General features: G+C 38.9%; 1 protein-coding gene across 1 annotated transcript in view; it reads right to left on the bottom strand.

Moving 5' to 3' along the window:
- LOC306849703 (BAI1-associated protein 3-like) overlaps window positions 1–11,799 on the bottom strand; it is a gene marked incomplete at both ends in the record, with an annotated part of 59,349 nt that extends 47,550 nt beyond the window's left edge. The window contains one exon of the mRNA XM_079384947.1: window positions 11,651–11,799. Coding sequence (XP_079241073.1) covers window positions 11,651–11,799 — 149 coding nt within the window. The remainder of the gene's footprint in view (window positions 1–11,650) is intronic.
- Between the last annotated feature and the right edge of the window lie 4,349 nt (window positions 11,800–16,148).

Raw genomic sequence — 16,148 nt, 5'->3', positions numbered from 1 at the left:
TAAACCCAACTTGTTTATTTTAAGTAAAATAACAAAGATAATTTTTGTTATATGAACTTAAATATTTGAGTTCACTCAACATTCTTTACTTAAAACATGCAATATGATATAATGTACTAAGTAATTTCAAGTTGTGTTAACTTAACATTTAAACTCATTTATATTACAAATATAATTAATTGAGTTGAACCAAACTAAAGTTGTAACTTCTTTTAGATCTTCATACTGCACTGCTACATTTCACTCAGTCACTATTAAATTGACTTAATGTAGCATTGGAAAATAATATGCTATTAAAACATGTGGTTCACTTGCTAACATGAACATAAGCAAGTAGACAGTTTGTCATCCTTTTTAAATATGTCCACTCAAAATAATTATTACCCAAAATAACACCGAGACCTCAATACTCGGTTCACCATGACCATACACAATGATGGTGACAATCAGTGAATAGTGTTTGAGTACGAATGGGTCATTTTTGAATAGAAAATGAACTCCAGATGTCAGAAAACAGTAAGTTACTAAACTTAACAACAAAAGCAACCATAAAACAGTGTAAATGCAACTCTAAAATAGTGAAAGATTTTACCTTTTTAGTTATTCATGCCCCAGTGCATGATGGGAAAAATGGGACCATAACTTAAAGAATCTTTGTAAACATAACAAACAATTCTAAGTAAATTATACTTATAAGTTCAAACTTTAATTTCTACAAGCTTAAATTGAGTAATATTATAGAATTTACTTTTTTTGATTATTGCCTGAACTAAATTATTTAATGTAGAAATTACATTTGTTTTTATGTAGTATTTACTTAACCACAAAATATTTTTTCTCAGTGTAGTTCTGTTTGTTAACAGCAGGTGTTAATCTGCTCTTCTTTATCTCAATTAACTTGAACACTTAATAGTGTTACTTGTTTAACACTGATCTTCAGTGTATATATAATCCACACCATCTCAATACTACTGAGTATTGTAAAGCTTTAGTTTTAGCTATAGTTTCCTTTGTCTTTCTGTCAGGTGGCGTGCGGTGTCTCCTTCATTGTGGACGTGGACTGAGGTGTTCTGCCCTTTAGGAGCACCTACGTTAAACCACCTAAACAAGGTGCTATGATTTCATCCTCCTTTTCTTTGCACTTGCCCCAGTCAAATAAACAGTACAAGTAAACTTAACTTGGGCTCACATCTGTGTTTACAGATGGCTAAAAGGATGAGAGAATGGCGAAAACGCCAAAGAGAACTCAATCAACTTCTATGTTATTCTGACAGCGATGATGAACATTGTGGCATTAAAAAAAATGTGACTGTGCACCTGGGACTCCAAATAGTGCTAGCAATGACAATGTGCCTGGGACTTCACATAGTTTCATCAGTGACACACTGTTCCTGGGACATCAGATAGTTTTGACTTTGACACTGATGTGGACTATTGGTCTACTGACTCAGAAAAGGAACCAAATGATGAAGCTGAGATGACCAGCAGCTTTGAAGATGACCTAAGACAGTGGGCCTTGAAGCACAAATTGACACACAGATTGCTTAATGGATTATTGTCCATATTAAGAAAGCAAGGGCACCTATTGCTTGTGGATTGCCGGACATTCCTTGCTACACCACAGTGTAACAGAACAGAGCCCAAATGTGGTGGGCAGTACAGATACTATGGCTTAGAAAAGGGGATATGCCGTTATTTAAATCAGATGGAGAGTAATGATGTGCACCTCGGTGTAAACATTGATGGCATCCCACTTTTTAAAAGTAGTGGTGTGCAATTCTGGCCAATACTGGTGAAGTGTGGCCAATTTGAGGAGAGCATCAGGGGTAATGATTTTCTATTATGAATTTATAATTCCAGTTTCAAAATGAATAAAATTCTTAAAGAACTTTTTTTGGGGGGGGGGGGGGGGTGCATATGCTTAGTTTTATTTTTATATTGCCTCTTTATAGGTGTCAAGCTACCCGTTTACCCTACTGCGACAAAGAAGCTGCAGCCCATTCAGGACACCAACATGTTACACAATGCTTGTGAGTACTGATGGCAACTTATAAAGCATGTTAATGTGGAAACACAACATGATAGTTACAGGCTGATTCATGTGTTTGATGAAGATGAAGCCATGGCTGTCCAAGCGGAGTGTGCAGACAGATCTGGGGCCAGTGAAACGTCCACTCGTCGTGAGTATTTACTTTTCCCTTTGCACCAACCATCCCATTGTCTTACATTTTTGTTTGCTTTTAGCTTATTAAGAGCATTTTAAGTTAACAAAAGAAATGTGTAAAATTGCCAGTAAGTAGTGCTTTAAGTAAGGTAAATATTAATTTGGTATATACTACATGAAAGTACTTATAGGCTGACTCATGTGTTTCAGACTCTGTAAATCAAACCTTGGATAGCCTTGTGGAAGCTGCAGGATCTCGGTGCAGGGAAATGTCCAGTGAGTATTCACTCTATCCATTGCAACAACAATTGCAAAAGTCTATTCAGGACCAAGTGTTCCTCTCTGCTTGAGAGTCAAGTATTGTATTGATTTCTTTCACACAAGACAGTAGTTACAGGCTCAATCACATGTTTCAGACTTGTCTGGCCTGATGGAGCGTGCCAATGCAGGAAGGGAAACGTTGACGCCCAGTTAAATATCCATCACAACTAATGCTCACCTTTTTGTTTCAATTCAATAATGCATCTTTGAATAATCTTTGTCTTTTTGTTCAGGCTCTCAAAATGCAAGCACAACCCCTCTGCGAAGAGAGCTTTCAAGACCCAGTGAGTATTCATCTCATCACACTTTAAACAGTCACTTTTTAAATTTTTTTCAGGCCTTGTGAAATGGAAGAACATTCTTTGTGCTTTTCAGGATCTGGACATGTAGCAAGAGGTTGGGACAGGGATGACTATCGCTCAAGGTAAAGAAACAGGATAAGGCACAGCGTCAGTAGCAACTGTCTTCTACTGGTCTCCAGCCCTTGTTGTTGGCCAACCAGTAGGGGGTATGTCAGATAAAGAAATGTCCAAGTGATTAAAATAAATTTAAATGATACTAGGTCCAGCGGTGGATCCAGCATCAGGTCCAGACATAGTGATGTCTCCAGATACAGGTCCAGGTCCAAGTCCTGGCACAGTGATGGTTTGAGACATGCCGGCAAGTCCAGACATGACGTGTCACGACACAGGTCCAGACATGACCGATCACGCCATAGTGACGCCTCCAGATGCAATGACAGATCCCGTAGTGATGCCTCCAGGCCCCCCGCCAGGTCAAGTCATGATGAAAGATCACGGCACGGTGATCTCACCAGCCCCCCTTATGAAAGGCCAAGGCATGGTGAGTTGTGTAAGACCACAAATTTCATCTAAGCATTTTGCAATTCAGTGAGTAGTGTCGATGCACCCCTAATCGTTACAATATTAAATATATTATTTTCTCTTCTAATCCGACCAAATCTATTGAAAGTTGTCATTTGGTAATTTCTAAAACTGACTTTCTGTGGTGCAGATGCCGAGAACGGAAGATGGACATTCCCATAACCTTGGGATGGTAAGTATTGATCTATTGGCAGTGTGAGACGACAGGACACTGAGCAAGAGAGAGAGACTGAAACTTCTAATAGTACCACTCTCTCTCTTCCTCTACTATTCCCTCTGTCCTCACAAACTGCTTTTCAATTATAGCAGTGGCTTGGTTTTCTACCGTCAATTGTAGGGTGGTTTCTATCATGTGACATTTTGTCTGAGGCTTTTTTTTTTTTTACTCCAACTCTACCTACTGTATTAATAACAAACACTGAAGCAGATTACAAAAACAATTGTGAACCAGCTAGCTAGCCTTGCTATTCTAATTGGAGACAACCAATGTAATCAAATGTTTATTTCAGTGTACCAGAAAAAGGTCTTAAACATGCTGGTTGACCTCCTCAACTGCTATAAACAAGCACAACCTGCCACTTCAGCCATGCACATTGAAAGGATCAAAATCAAATCAAATCACTTTTATTGTCACATCACCACAGCACGTGTGCCTTCGTGAGTGAAATTCTTGAGAGCGTGCTCCAGACACTGCAGAAACAATTTACATATAGACAATTTGCATATAAACAATTTACATATAGATATTACCATACATACGTACAGACTTATACAGATGACAATGTGTAATATACACATACATATACTCAGTACACATAGTGTACTATTAGACAGACATACAGTTACCGATACACATTATACACAGTATGTAGTACACATTCTACGTTATATACACACAGTAATATGCGAAGATGCAGCAGATTATATATAAACCGGGTGTGCAAATGTCATGGATGTGCATTGGATGGTATCCAGTGCTGGCAAAAAGATTGTTGTATTTGTGCAGTAGTGTACTGGTAGTCCAGTTTGAACTGTATTGGAATTAAAGTGCAGTGCGTGGTATATTGTAAAGTGGGAGTGTGCTGTAGGGTGTATTAGTTTTTACTGTTCATTAGCCTGATAGCCTGAGGAAAAAAGCTATCCCTCAGTCGGCTAGTGCGGGATCGGATGCTGCGGAGACGTCTTCCTGAGGGCAGCAGAGAGAGCAGTCTGTGGGACGGGTGGCTGGAGTCATTGATGATCCTCCGGGCTTTCTTTATACACCGCCTGGTGTAGATGTCCTGGAGGGAGGGAAGCTCACCTCCAACAATGTGACGGGCAGTTCGCACGACCCTTTGCAGAGCTTTGCGGTTGCCAGCAGTGCTGTTTCCAAACCAGGCGGTGATGCAGCCTGTCAGGATGCTCTCCACAGTGCAGGTGTAGAATGATCTGAGGATGCTGGGGCTCATTCCAAACTTCCTCAGCCGTCTCAGGAAGAAGAGGCGTTGGTGTGTCTTCTTCAGCACTGCATCTGTGTGAGCGGACCATGTGAGATCCTCAGTGATGTGAACACCGAGGAATTTGAAGCTGTTTACTCGCTCCACAGGTGTCATGTCGATGGTGATGGGTGTGTGTTCTCTGCTCTGTCTCCTGAAATCCACCACCAGCTCCTTGGTCTTGTCGATGTTGAGTGAGAGGTGGTTCTCTTGACACCATTTAGTCAGGGTTTAGATGGAGACCTTAGAGGATTTTGAGAGAGAGGAGCAACGCCTCTGTGATGCACAAGCCTTTGATATCCTGGTAGGTTTTACAATTCTGGAAGTAATGGATAGCTTAGCATAACACAATACAGTGCACTCGTACACTGTTAGGTTCCTCTGGTGAGTACCAGTCAACTTTATCATAATTTATTCCAACAGGTGCTACAGATTTCAAGAATTGGAGGGAAGAACACTAAGGACTGTGTCCACAAAGTCCTGGACAGGCATGTTTCTACATACAGTATGAAGTGTGTGTGTGATAGGGTGGTGTTCAATGTTTTTCTGGGTGTGGACCAGACTGCAAGTGTTTATTTGCCTTTTCCTTGCTTAACCCTTGGTACTTTTTTTGCATTTTTCAATTAAAAATACTCAAGTTCACAACACAATGCATCGTCAGCTTATAGACAAGCTGTTCTTGACAAGATTTGTTGTAGAGGGTTAAAAGGAGGGACGTAGTATAAAGGTTTTATGTGATGTGTAATGTTATTCCTACATATGATTTGTTGATTTATAAATGTAATTTATTTTTCTTTAGGCTCTTCACTAATGCCCTGATGGCGCAATTCATTATCAAGGGGAAGGGGAAAAAGGGCAAGAAATCTTTGGAGAAGACACAGGTTTATAGAGCAATAAAAGGTAAGCCTATGTTTCATGTTGACCAAGGAAATGTAATTAGCTCCTGCCAGTCTTGATTGGACAAAACATTTCCTTCCCAGTTTACATTTAAAATCCACTGCTAACTGTCTACCATGGCAATTTTAACATTTGATGAGGTGGTTTTGTATTAATCCAGTATTGGTAATGGATGCATAGTAAACACGTTTTTGCTTACAAATATGGGGACTTGGTGTATGACTGCAGATTGCCTTTGCATATTTCTAATCATTTGTCTCTTTCTACTTGTGCAGATGCAGCCATGAAATTTGATAACACAGCAACAGAGGACTTCATAAGGATGACCGCTTCAGAGCATCTGAAGCATGCACCGCAAAGAAGTGGAGGTGGAGGACACGCAGCAGTCACTCAGGACTGATTATCCATTGTGGAGAATCTTTTGTACATTGTCCTTTCCTTTTTTAATATAGTTGCTTATGGTTCAATTTTACCACAAAACGAATTTGGTTAAACACTTTATTTTTTTATTGTTGTACATTTGTTGTGGTACAGACCCACGCAAGGTGGGCTGTGAAACCTTTATTTTATTTTTTTGTACCACGTGTTGATTTTACAAAGTTTTTAGGTTACAAAAGTTTTTAGGTTACGATGCTCAACATTGAATTGATGTATGCAAGCCATTAAATTATTTTCCTTGATTTTAATGGTAGGTGGCAGGAAATGTAACTACTCAAAAGCTTATTAGTGACGTTTGTGCCAGTTAAAAACAATAAAGATGGAAATAAGTGAGTGGTAATTGAGTTGTGATTTATTTGTAAACCTGTTTATAACTGTAGTCCCATGTGAAGTGAAGTGACATACTGCCAGGTATGGTGACCCATACTCGGAATTCGTGCTCTGCATTTAACCCATCCAGCGTGCGCACATACAGCAGTGAACACACACACACGGAGCAGTGGGCAGCCATTTATGCTGCGGCGCCCGGGGAGCAGTGGGGGGTTCGGTGCCTTGCTCAAGGGCACCTCAGTCGTGGTTTTGAGGGTGGAGAGAGCGCTGGACATTCACTCCCCCCACCTACAATCCCTGCCGGCCCGAGACTCGAACCCGCAACCTTTGGATTACGAGGCCGACTCTCTAACCATTAGGCCACGACTTCCCCAATGTTTCCAGAAGGTGAAGGACCTTTTTCCTGTAGCTTCGTTTGGCTTAGCAGCAGGATTGAATTGGAAGTGCACTACACCTTTGTATGCTTTTCCATTTATCATGTGCTGCTGAGACCATCAAATGAAGCTACAGGAAAATGAACTTGAACAGTATGCCACCTTCTGAAATGGGACTACAGTTATGTACAGAGCATATAAGCAGTATAAATTGATGTCTAAAATGAGTTTTAGTTTGATGTAGAAAAGACGTCCACAACGACCACATTTGGCCTACATTTAGCCCTTACACAGAGGTCCTGTGGACGTCAATATTGGACCTTCGGTAGACGTTGGAAAAAAGACGTCATCTGGCGTCACAGTCTGCACCTTCAGGGGACCAAAATTGGACGTTCAATGTAAGAACTATTTTATTTGTTGTAATTTGTCTTTCTATCTTTTTCTTTTTATTATTATTTTGTTTCTTGATAACATGTTGTATGTTATAGTTTTTCAAATAAAAAAAATTGGACGTTCAAAAATGACGTACAAAAGACGTCGTTTGGACATGTCTTTGCGCAGTAGGTTGGGATCTTACTCTGCATAATCGTTTTCAAACGTTTCCATTGAAGATCTGTAGATCTTACGCAGGCTGTAATCACCTGTGATGTGAATAAGGACGGGATGATCCGCACAGCTTTGTATCATTTGCATAATATTAATGAGTGAGTATCTGGGTTACAGGTATTAGTTCTCTTTGGTGTTAATGAAGGAGACAAACAGCTTTCTGCAGACCTAATGGTGACAGTCATATAGCCCGAGGCAACAGCGGCTAACGCACTTCAGAGTCTCATAGGAGGCTGACCGAATCCTATCTAGTCCAGCTGCTAGTTAGAAAAACAATGGAGGGATTGCGTGCATTAACCAATGCTAGTTACATCTGGCTGCCAATGACAGAAATCACCCTCGTGTACGGTATAAAAACATTAGCGGAGAAGGGTAGGCTACATCAAATCAAGTGCAAAACAATCATTTAGTTCAGCTCTACACGTAACAGGTGTTTTCCATCCTAGACAGAAGAGGTGCAGTCATTAAAAATAAAGCAGACGTGTTTTGGTTGCTATAGAAACCTCAATGTTCATATGCCCATCATTACCTTTGGCTTTGAAATCAGTCGAAAAGGAATCAAAACAAGACAGACAGAGAGGACGGCTGAAAAACAATCGACTTTGTTTACCTACAGCAGTGAACCTGTTCTCCACATACGTTTATGGACGTGAAGTTGATCATATAGCACTGACGGTCATGTGACCTAGGACAATAAGTCAAAGTGATATCTTTACAAGTATAAAAAGTGGCAAATACGCCAGATAGGATAAAAAAAAACATGTTCTGTCCTTGTAACACCTGTGGAGATGTGCTGGAAAACACTTAAGCCATATTATATTTATAGCCTCTGGTATTAGGACATTCTTTCCCTTTTCATGACGATCAAACTGACTTGCATTATCACTCTTCGCTAATCACAGAGACCAAACCACTTTTATCTTTGCTATTTGGAAATTGTCTAAAAAAAACCTGGCCTGAATGGAAAAGAAAAAGCCTGGTAATACTGTACTGAGCCAGAAAGGTAATTGTTGCATGATCTGCACAAAGGCCTTCTTATACTGAATTCTTAACAACGATCAAATTGAAATGTGATATAACAAGGTGTTGAGATTGAGTCATTCTCAAAGCATGAATGTACTATAGACACAGTAGGCGTTCAAGAGCTAAATGAGTCACTGGCCTGTTCATGGACAGTCATGCCACCATCTGCTAAGATCTGGAGGAAGTTAATAGATCAATACACAACTCGAAGCATTAGGAACATTGAAACAATTACCCTCCATTTGTTAAGTGTATTAACCTCTACTGTATTACTATAAGCAACCAAGAAATTACACTTTGTGGGTGCAAATTATTTTCTGAACTGAAGTATAATATTAACACATAGGACATATCGAAGTGCTCATACTTTTTAACTAGCCTTTAGTTTACACATCTGGCAACACCAAAGACATTTTTAAATGAATAAAATGCAGCCTCTTTATCAGCAGCCAATTAGTTGTTTATGTTTGCACAAAGACACAACAAAATGATTTGCTGCCGCTTCTAGTTAGTGGCAGATGATCAATTATAAATTATTGCACTGTTTAAAATTTGTGATCAGTACATTATTATTTTAAAAAAAACAAGGAATGCATTAAACAGATCAAAAGTAAAGACATTTACACTGTAACAAAAAAATCACAGTCACAGTTTCAACAAAAACTGTTTAAAACCATTGATAATAATATGTTTTTATAAGAAGAATGTTTCTTGAGCAGCAAATCAGCATATTAGACTGATTTCTAAGGAAACATGTGACACCGAAGACTGGAATAATGGTGCTGAAAATTCAGCTTTGCATCACAGGAATAAATTACATTTTAAAATATATGAAAATAGAAAATTGAAAATTTTAACTGCACTTGAAATTTGAAATGTGTTGCCAATGTTTTACGCATGTGTCAGTGTGAGAATGTAGGCCATGGCCTTTCCGAACTTTCTTCCCCATTCCTTAAATATATTCACTTTTTCCACTGTCATCTTCGTCTTGCTCTCTGGGAGATTTGAATGGCACTCTTCTTTGTAAAGCAGCTTTGGAACAATGCATTGTGAGAAGCACAATACATACAAATACTAATTGAATTGATTTCATTGTTCTTTAGAGATTACAACTATTCTCTTCTTTAGAAAACATAAATCATTGTACTGGTTAGGGCTGGACGATATGGCCAAAATTTATATCACGATATATTTCTTAATTTTGGTCGATACGATATAATTCCGATATCGATATGAAATCTATTTTAAAAAAAGCCTCATAAAAACCAAGTCTACAAAACCTCCTCCTATAAAACTATATATTTTATATATATATATTATTTATATATATATATATATATATATATATATATATATATATATATATATATATATAAATAAAACACACAAATAAATAATGTTCACCTTTTATTTGTATTTAGCCTTCATACAAACAAGAAATGTGAAATCACTGTCAAATAAACATCTCAGACTCACCTTATTAATATTAATATCTTTAACTTCAAACTATAGGCTAACATACATTACCGCTCAAAGGTTTTTGAACAGTATGATTTTTTATGTTTTTTTAAAGAATTATCTTCTGCTCACCAAGCTTGCATTTATTTTATCCAAAATACAGCAAAAACGGTAACATTTTGAAATATTTTTGCTATTTAAAAACTGTTTTCTATTTTAAAATATTTTAAAATGTAATTTATTCCTGTGATTTCAAAGCTGAATTTTTAGCATCATTACTCCAGTCACATGAGAAATCATTCTGATATACTGCTAAAAAAAACATTTATTATAATGTCGAAAACCGCTAAGTAGAATTTTTGCAGGTTTCTTTGATGAATAGAAAGTTCAGAAAAACAGCATTTATCTGAAATACAAATCTTTAGTAACATTATAAATGTCTTTATCAATCACTTTTGATCAATTTAAAGCATCCTTGCTAAATAAAAGTATTCATTTCTATTATTTCTTTCCAAACAAATAAAAATAAATAAATTATACTGACTCCAAGGTTTTGAATGGAATAGTGTATAGATGTAACAAAAGCTTTTTATTTCAGATAAATGCTGATCTTTGGGTCTTTCTATTCAAAGAATCCTGAAAAATATGTACTCAACTGTTTTAAATATTGATCATCAGCAAATCAGCATATTAGACTGATTTCTGAAGGATCATGTGACACTGAAGACTGGAGAAATGATGCTGAAAATTTTGCTTTGATTATAGGAATAAATTGCATTTTAAAATATATTCAAACAGAAAACAGTTATTTTAAATAGTAAACATATTTCAAAATTGTACTGTTTTCGCTGTACTTTGGATCAAAAAAATGCAGGCTTGGTGAACTGATGAGAATTCTTTATAAAACAAACAAAAAAAAACCGTTAAAACCTTACTGTTCAAAAACATTTGACTGGTAGTGTAGGCTGATTGTTCTTATAGATTGAAATAAATGTGCTTCAGCCAGGATTAAGAGTATGAATAGTGCTCTGAGTTGCTGCAGAAAACCAAAAAAAAAATTGAGCAACAACAAAAGCATGTTGCTTGAGACGGGCTTATTCTTGAAAATGCAATCTGATTGTCTGCCAGCAGGAGGCGCTGTGAGAGCGGCAGAACTAGCGGTTTCCCCCGTAACGGCTGTAATCAAAGCAGCTCCGCTCATGAACACGACTTTATCAGATCAAATGAAAATGTCATCGAAACTTTTCTGAAGACAGTCGGTTCCCTTCAGAGATATATTCATATAAAACACCCGCGACGCGTTTTGATTTTGAAACGTGTAGTGCTCATGTTTATTCAACAAAGTCAAACGCCACAAATAAATCAATGTATGAGAAACACTGGTATATCGATATATAGGAAATGTGTTTAAAAACCATATCACCGTTATTGAAAAAAATTATATCGCGATACATATTGATATTTAATTATTGTCCAGCCTGGTACTGGTACTGGTGCTTTACATCGGTGGTATTAAGTCCTGGACTGTGTTCTGCTTCTCCTATAAGGTAACAATTAGCTTTTTAAAGTACAAATAGAATAGCACTGGTGAATAAAGAAGCGGGTTCAGCAGTAAAAGCCTTTTCGGTTGCAATGGAAGCCTTAATTTTGAGAGAGTGAGCTCTCGTGGTACAGACTCACCTGTGTACGATGGTGCCAGAGCGGCGGGTGAGCGGCGGGGGACTCCCTCCAGCGCTGGTGCTGGACAGTGGCTCCCTCCTGGTCCTCAGGGACTGGCTCCTCTGCACCTGCCTCAGCACACTGCTCTTCAGATCCAGCAACGTCGACATGCTCGTTCACTATCTGCACAAAATCACACACTGCATCAGCTACGCCGCAGGAGGGGTGGAAAGGTGATAGAACAAGGGGACGTGTGGGGGCCATTATCAGAGAGCACTTCTCAAAGGCGGGAGCGACGAAACAATTAACCCAGCGTCCACCTCTCGGGCCGACCATTGGCTGTGCTCACAACGGGCACAATGAGTAATTACAGGCATCATCCCTCCCTCTCGTAATGCAGTTATAAACACACTTTGCATAGAGCGCACACAGCTGCTGTCCGGTGTTAATTGACGCCTGTGTCAGGCACATTTGTCTTCAGCCGCAGCGAGCGGTCATCGGTGTGAGAAGAGAAGCCTGCAATTACTCTCAATGTCAAGACGGCGGCAGATTTTTTTCACCCGACAGCTCAGATGTGTTACAGACGGAAATTATGAGAGTTCGGCACAGGCTCTTAATTCTGTTATGACTGGAACCGGTGGTTTAAACTCTAGGCTCAACCCAAGAACAGCCACTTCTGGGTATGGACTGAAAGTGACTCACTAGTAAGCCACATTCAGTCACATTTCTGGGAAAAGCGGTGGCATACAGAGAGAAAGAACCATGGGGTGAAAAACAGAGCGTAAGAGATTGACAGAATGAGTGGCGGCAGATAATTTTGATTGAGATGTCACATGCAGATGTACAAACGGTTCTTTCATCTCATGAGAGTCCGCCTTTGTCAAATCTCTAAATGTTACGAGGAGGAGTTCTGAAGCCCATTGTCATATCAGTTGTTTTCTATACATCAAAGACATGCAAATATGACTCTACATTTACATGTCACTGGTACATTATCTCACAATGTCAGTTTTTTGGTTATGGTCATATTTTTCCTGAAGATTTAGCATTGTAAATCAGTGAAGAAAACACAGTTGACCAGTTTGGACCAGTTTATATTGCATCACGTTTTTCAAGCTGTTTACTACAGTCCGGCTTGACCAACTCTTAAGGTCATTGCACACTGAGTCCGAAATTTTTCACATTAAAAAATAAATACGACCTCGTGTTGTGTCAATCACGTTTACACACTGCCTCCGAAAATTTTGTCTGTCATAAAAAAAATCGGATCAGGCTCGATTTTCTGTGTTTTCACATCTGTAGCATGCATTTTGATAGGAAAGGATGAGGAATACGAAAAAATGGAAAAACGCAAGCGAAAATTTCGGACTCAGTGTGCAATGACCTTTAGACATGACCTGCTGAAACTAGCATAAAATTGCCTCAAAACACCTCAAAATAAAAGGGGAATGTATGCTGATTACCAATCCACCCAGCTGAAAATATCATCTGATTAGCTTATTCAGGTGTGTTTAATTGGGGTTTAAGCTAAATTTTGCAGGACAGTGGCACTTGTAGGAGCAGAACTTGACAGCCCTGTTTTAGCCTGAGCTGGTTTGCTGGTTCTAGCTGGTCTCCAAACTAGGTCAGCATGGTCGTCTAACTGATTTTAACAAGGATTTGGATGCTTTTCAGCTGGCTACTTGGGGACCTAGCTAATCGACAAGGCTAAACACCAGCTTCCTGATTAACCAAACACACAGAAACATTTATAAAGATTTAGCATTTTAAATCAGCAAAGAAAGCACTGTTCGATGTCATTTAGATCTGTTTATATTGCCTTTATGAACCGGTTTTCAGTGGTCAAGCTTGACCGACTCTTGGACATGACCTGCCAAAACCAATTTTAAGGTGCCTCAAAATACCTTCTAGTGGTGAATATAAAAGTATATATCAAACACTAAATGACTCATACACTAACAGACTTTTAAGTCATTCCAGACGCAACAAAAGGCCAATTCACACCACACAGAAATACCAACAGACAAGTATGTCGGAGTTTGTTTGAGCAGTGTGTTACCCCTATATGTCTGTTGCCGTTGGTTGGCATTTGTTTTACCCAGACTGAAGATGTTTAATCAGTGTTTGTTGGGTCGTGAAATGTCTGAGCTGTGTGATATGAATTTCCAACAAACAACAACAAACTCTGATGTAATCTGACCTGGGGCCTGTTTCATATAACAAGTTTACCAAATAAGCCAGGTTTATTTCAGTTAGTCTGATTTATTGCCAGTTGATTTGGTTCAAAATAAGTCAAACTAACTGAAATAAACCAGGCTTATTTGGTAAACTTGTTTTATGAAACAGGACCCTGGCCACGAACCATTGCCATAACAATGAGGCAAGACTGCGAGTTGGTTGCTGGTCGCGCTTAGCAAATTATCCTAAAAATGGCAGGTTTCTGGACAAACCGAAACCGACTGGGGACCACCAGAGTAAAACTTAAAAAAATTTCCAACTGTACCGTAGCTCTCTGCATAAATTCAAGTGGGCGCCCCGTCTTCGCCAAAGCAGTAACCACGGCATCACCCTCTTTAATTTTATTTGGCATATTTTCAGGCAAAAAATTACATGTAAAATTTTGATTGTGGTTACAGGTTACATTTTTTCCCCTGTCAGACTTACTTGAATCTCTGACTCTAGGTTTTTCAGTGTCTGTTGGTGCAGTGTGAATATGACATTCTAAATCCAACAACCAATTTGTTTGTTTGTGTTTGTCTGTGCGGTGTGTATTGGCCTAAACGTGCCTTATGGCTATGAGATGTGTAACAGATGTAAACAATATGTCTTCTAAATATGGCTCAAAATATCAAACATGTTTGATCTCTGACGACTGGATGAAATTGCCTGAAACTTAAAACAAAACAAAACAAAAAAAAAAACAGTGCCCATCAAGGTTTTCTGTGAAACTCAAATCTGCAGACTGGCTCTGACTTTCATCAACGAGCGTCAACTCATTCAGACTGTAAGAAAGGGGCAAAATTTTGGGTGAAAATGGTTTATTCCAGCATTTAGTCTGCTTCCGAGTTTTTCTTTTCCAGCAAGCCAAGCCTATTTCTGGTTTCTCTTAGCTTGATTAACCCTGCAGGACAAGAGGAAAGGATGTGTTTGTTTTTCCCCTTCTTTTAATCTGACCAGACATACATTAAGGGACGTTGAAAGATGAGACACAGCAAAGTAGTCCATCTGAATCCCAGCACCTAACCGACTCCTTCCACAGAGCAAATTCCACCAGTCGCTGTGCTGGAATGGAGTGCAATGTGCATCGAACGGCACCGCAGTGCATTCACCTGAATTCTCAGCTCTTACTGGTGGCAATTAGCGCCAGGCCACCGAGCAGCTGCTTCCCAGGTGAACTCATTTCAATTATGCACTCCACCATCTGAATTGAATGTCACTCCGTCTCAGTCATCAGCTCCCATGAAAGACGAGAACTGACATGTTACCAAACACAAGACAACAGCTGCCAAGGGAACGCTGCCATAGCCGAGAGTGGGAACATCGGCTCCTTTTCACCGGGTCGTCCCCGCTGAGCCTCTGTCCCTTGCAGAGGCTCTTGGGCCACATGAATGACACCGTTGCTCAATAGAGAGACGGCAAGCCTGGCAGTCAAAGATTTCTCCACTGGGGACAGAGGGGTCTCTATGGTAACGGCTGAGTGAGAGGAACCACCATTGCAGGTACACAGGATTCAACAAAAGATGCACAAATCATGCTTTTGTTTTGCACATATCACTCTTAAGCTGACAATGGCGACCAGGGGATTCTGGAAAAAAAATCACATTGTCTTCTATTCCTAAACTCGCATGTAAGTTAAGAGTGCCCCCATCAGATAAGCAATATCGCTGATGAGCTTCCCTCCTTGGCTTCATATTTATCGATTTCAATTTCGCCAATTGCTACCAAATTGTTATATTGATTTCATAATCTTCTTTTACACAGATTCCTACTCTCATTCATATACAAAGGCTGAGCGACTGCTTCATTGTATGGATTATAATTTTCATTCTCATTCATAGAGATGAGTTAACCTTCTGACTTTGTCAAGCAAAATGAGGCAGGGCTGCTGTCTCGCCAGGCTGACCGGTGCCTATTCCTCAGCCTTCATTTATTTGTGGCAAATTCTTTCTGACAAGATATGTCATCCAAGGAAGAAGACCTTTCAGACTACAAGAGGTTTTCCAAGTCAGTATTTATCTGTTTTATGCCATATGTCACTAACTAGACCATCTTTAGGGCCCTATGAAATCCATCTTATTTTTTCCCAAATCCCATTTTCCAATTTTTTTTTTTATTATTATTCTGTTTTGTTCTGTTTTAATTTTTTTGGATTCAGTTTTTTTCCAATTAATTTTTTTAGACTTATATTGTAATAATCAAAAAGCATGTAAAATTAATTGAAATCATTCCTTTTAAATTTTGAAACCACAATTTAACAGGAATTTTTAAAAGGTTAAGAAATATAAAATGTTTATGGCTC

Source organism: Barbus barbus, assembly GCF_936440315.1.
Source record: "Barbus barbus genome assembly, chromosome: 3".
NCBI classification, from domain to species: domain Eukaryota; kingdom Metazoa; phylum Chordata; class Actinopteri; order Cypriniformes; family Cyprinidae; genus Barbus; species Barbus barbus.
Note: the sequence above shows the minus strand (reverse complement) of the source record. Positions and strands in the feature narration are given on the sequence as shown.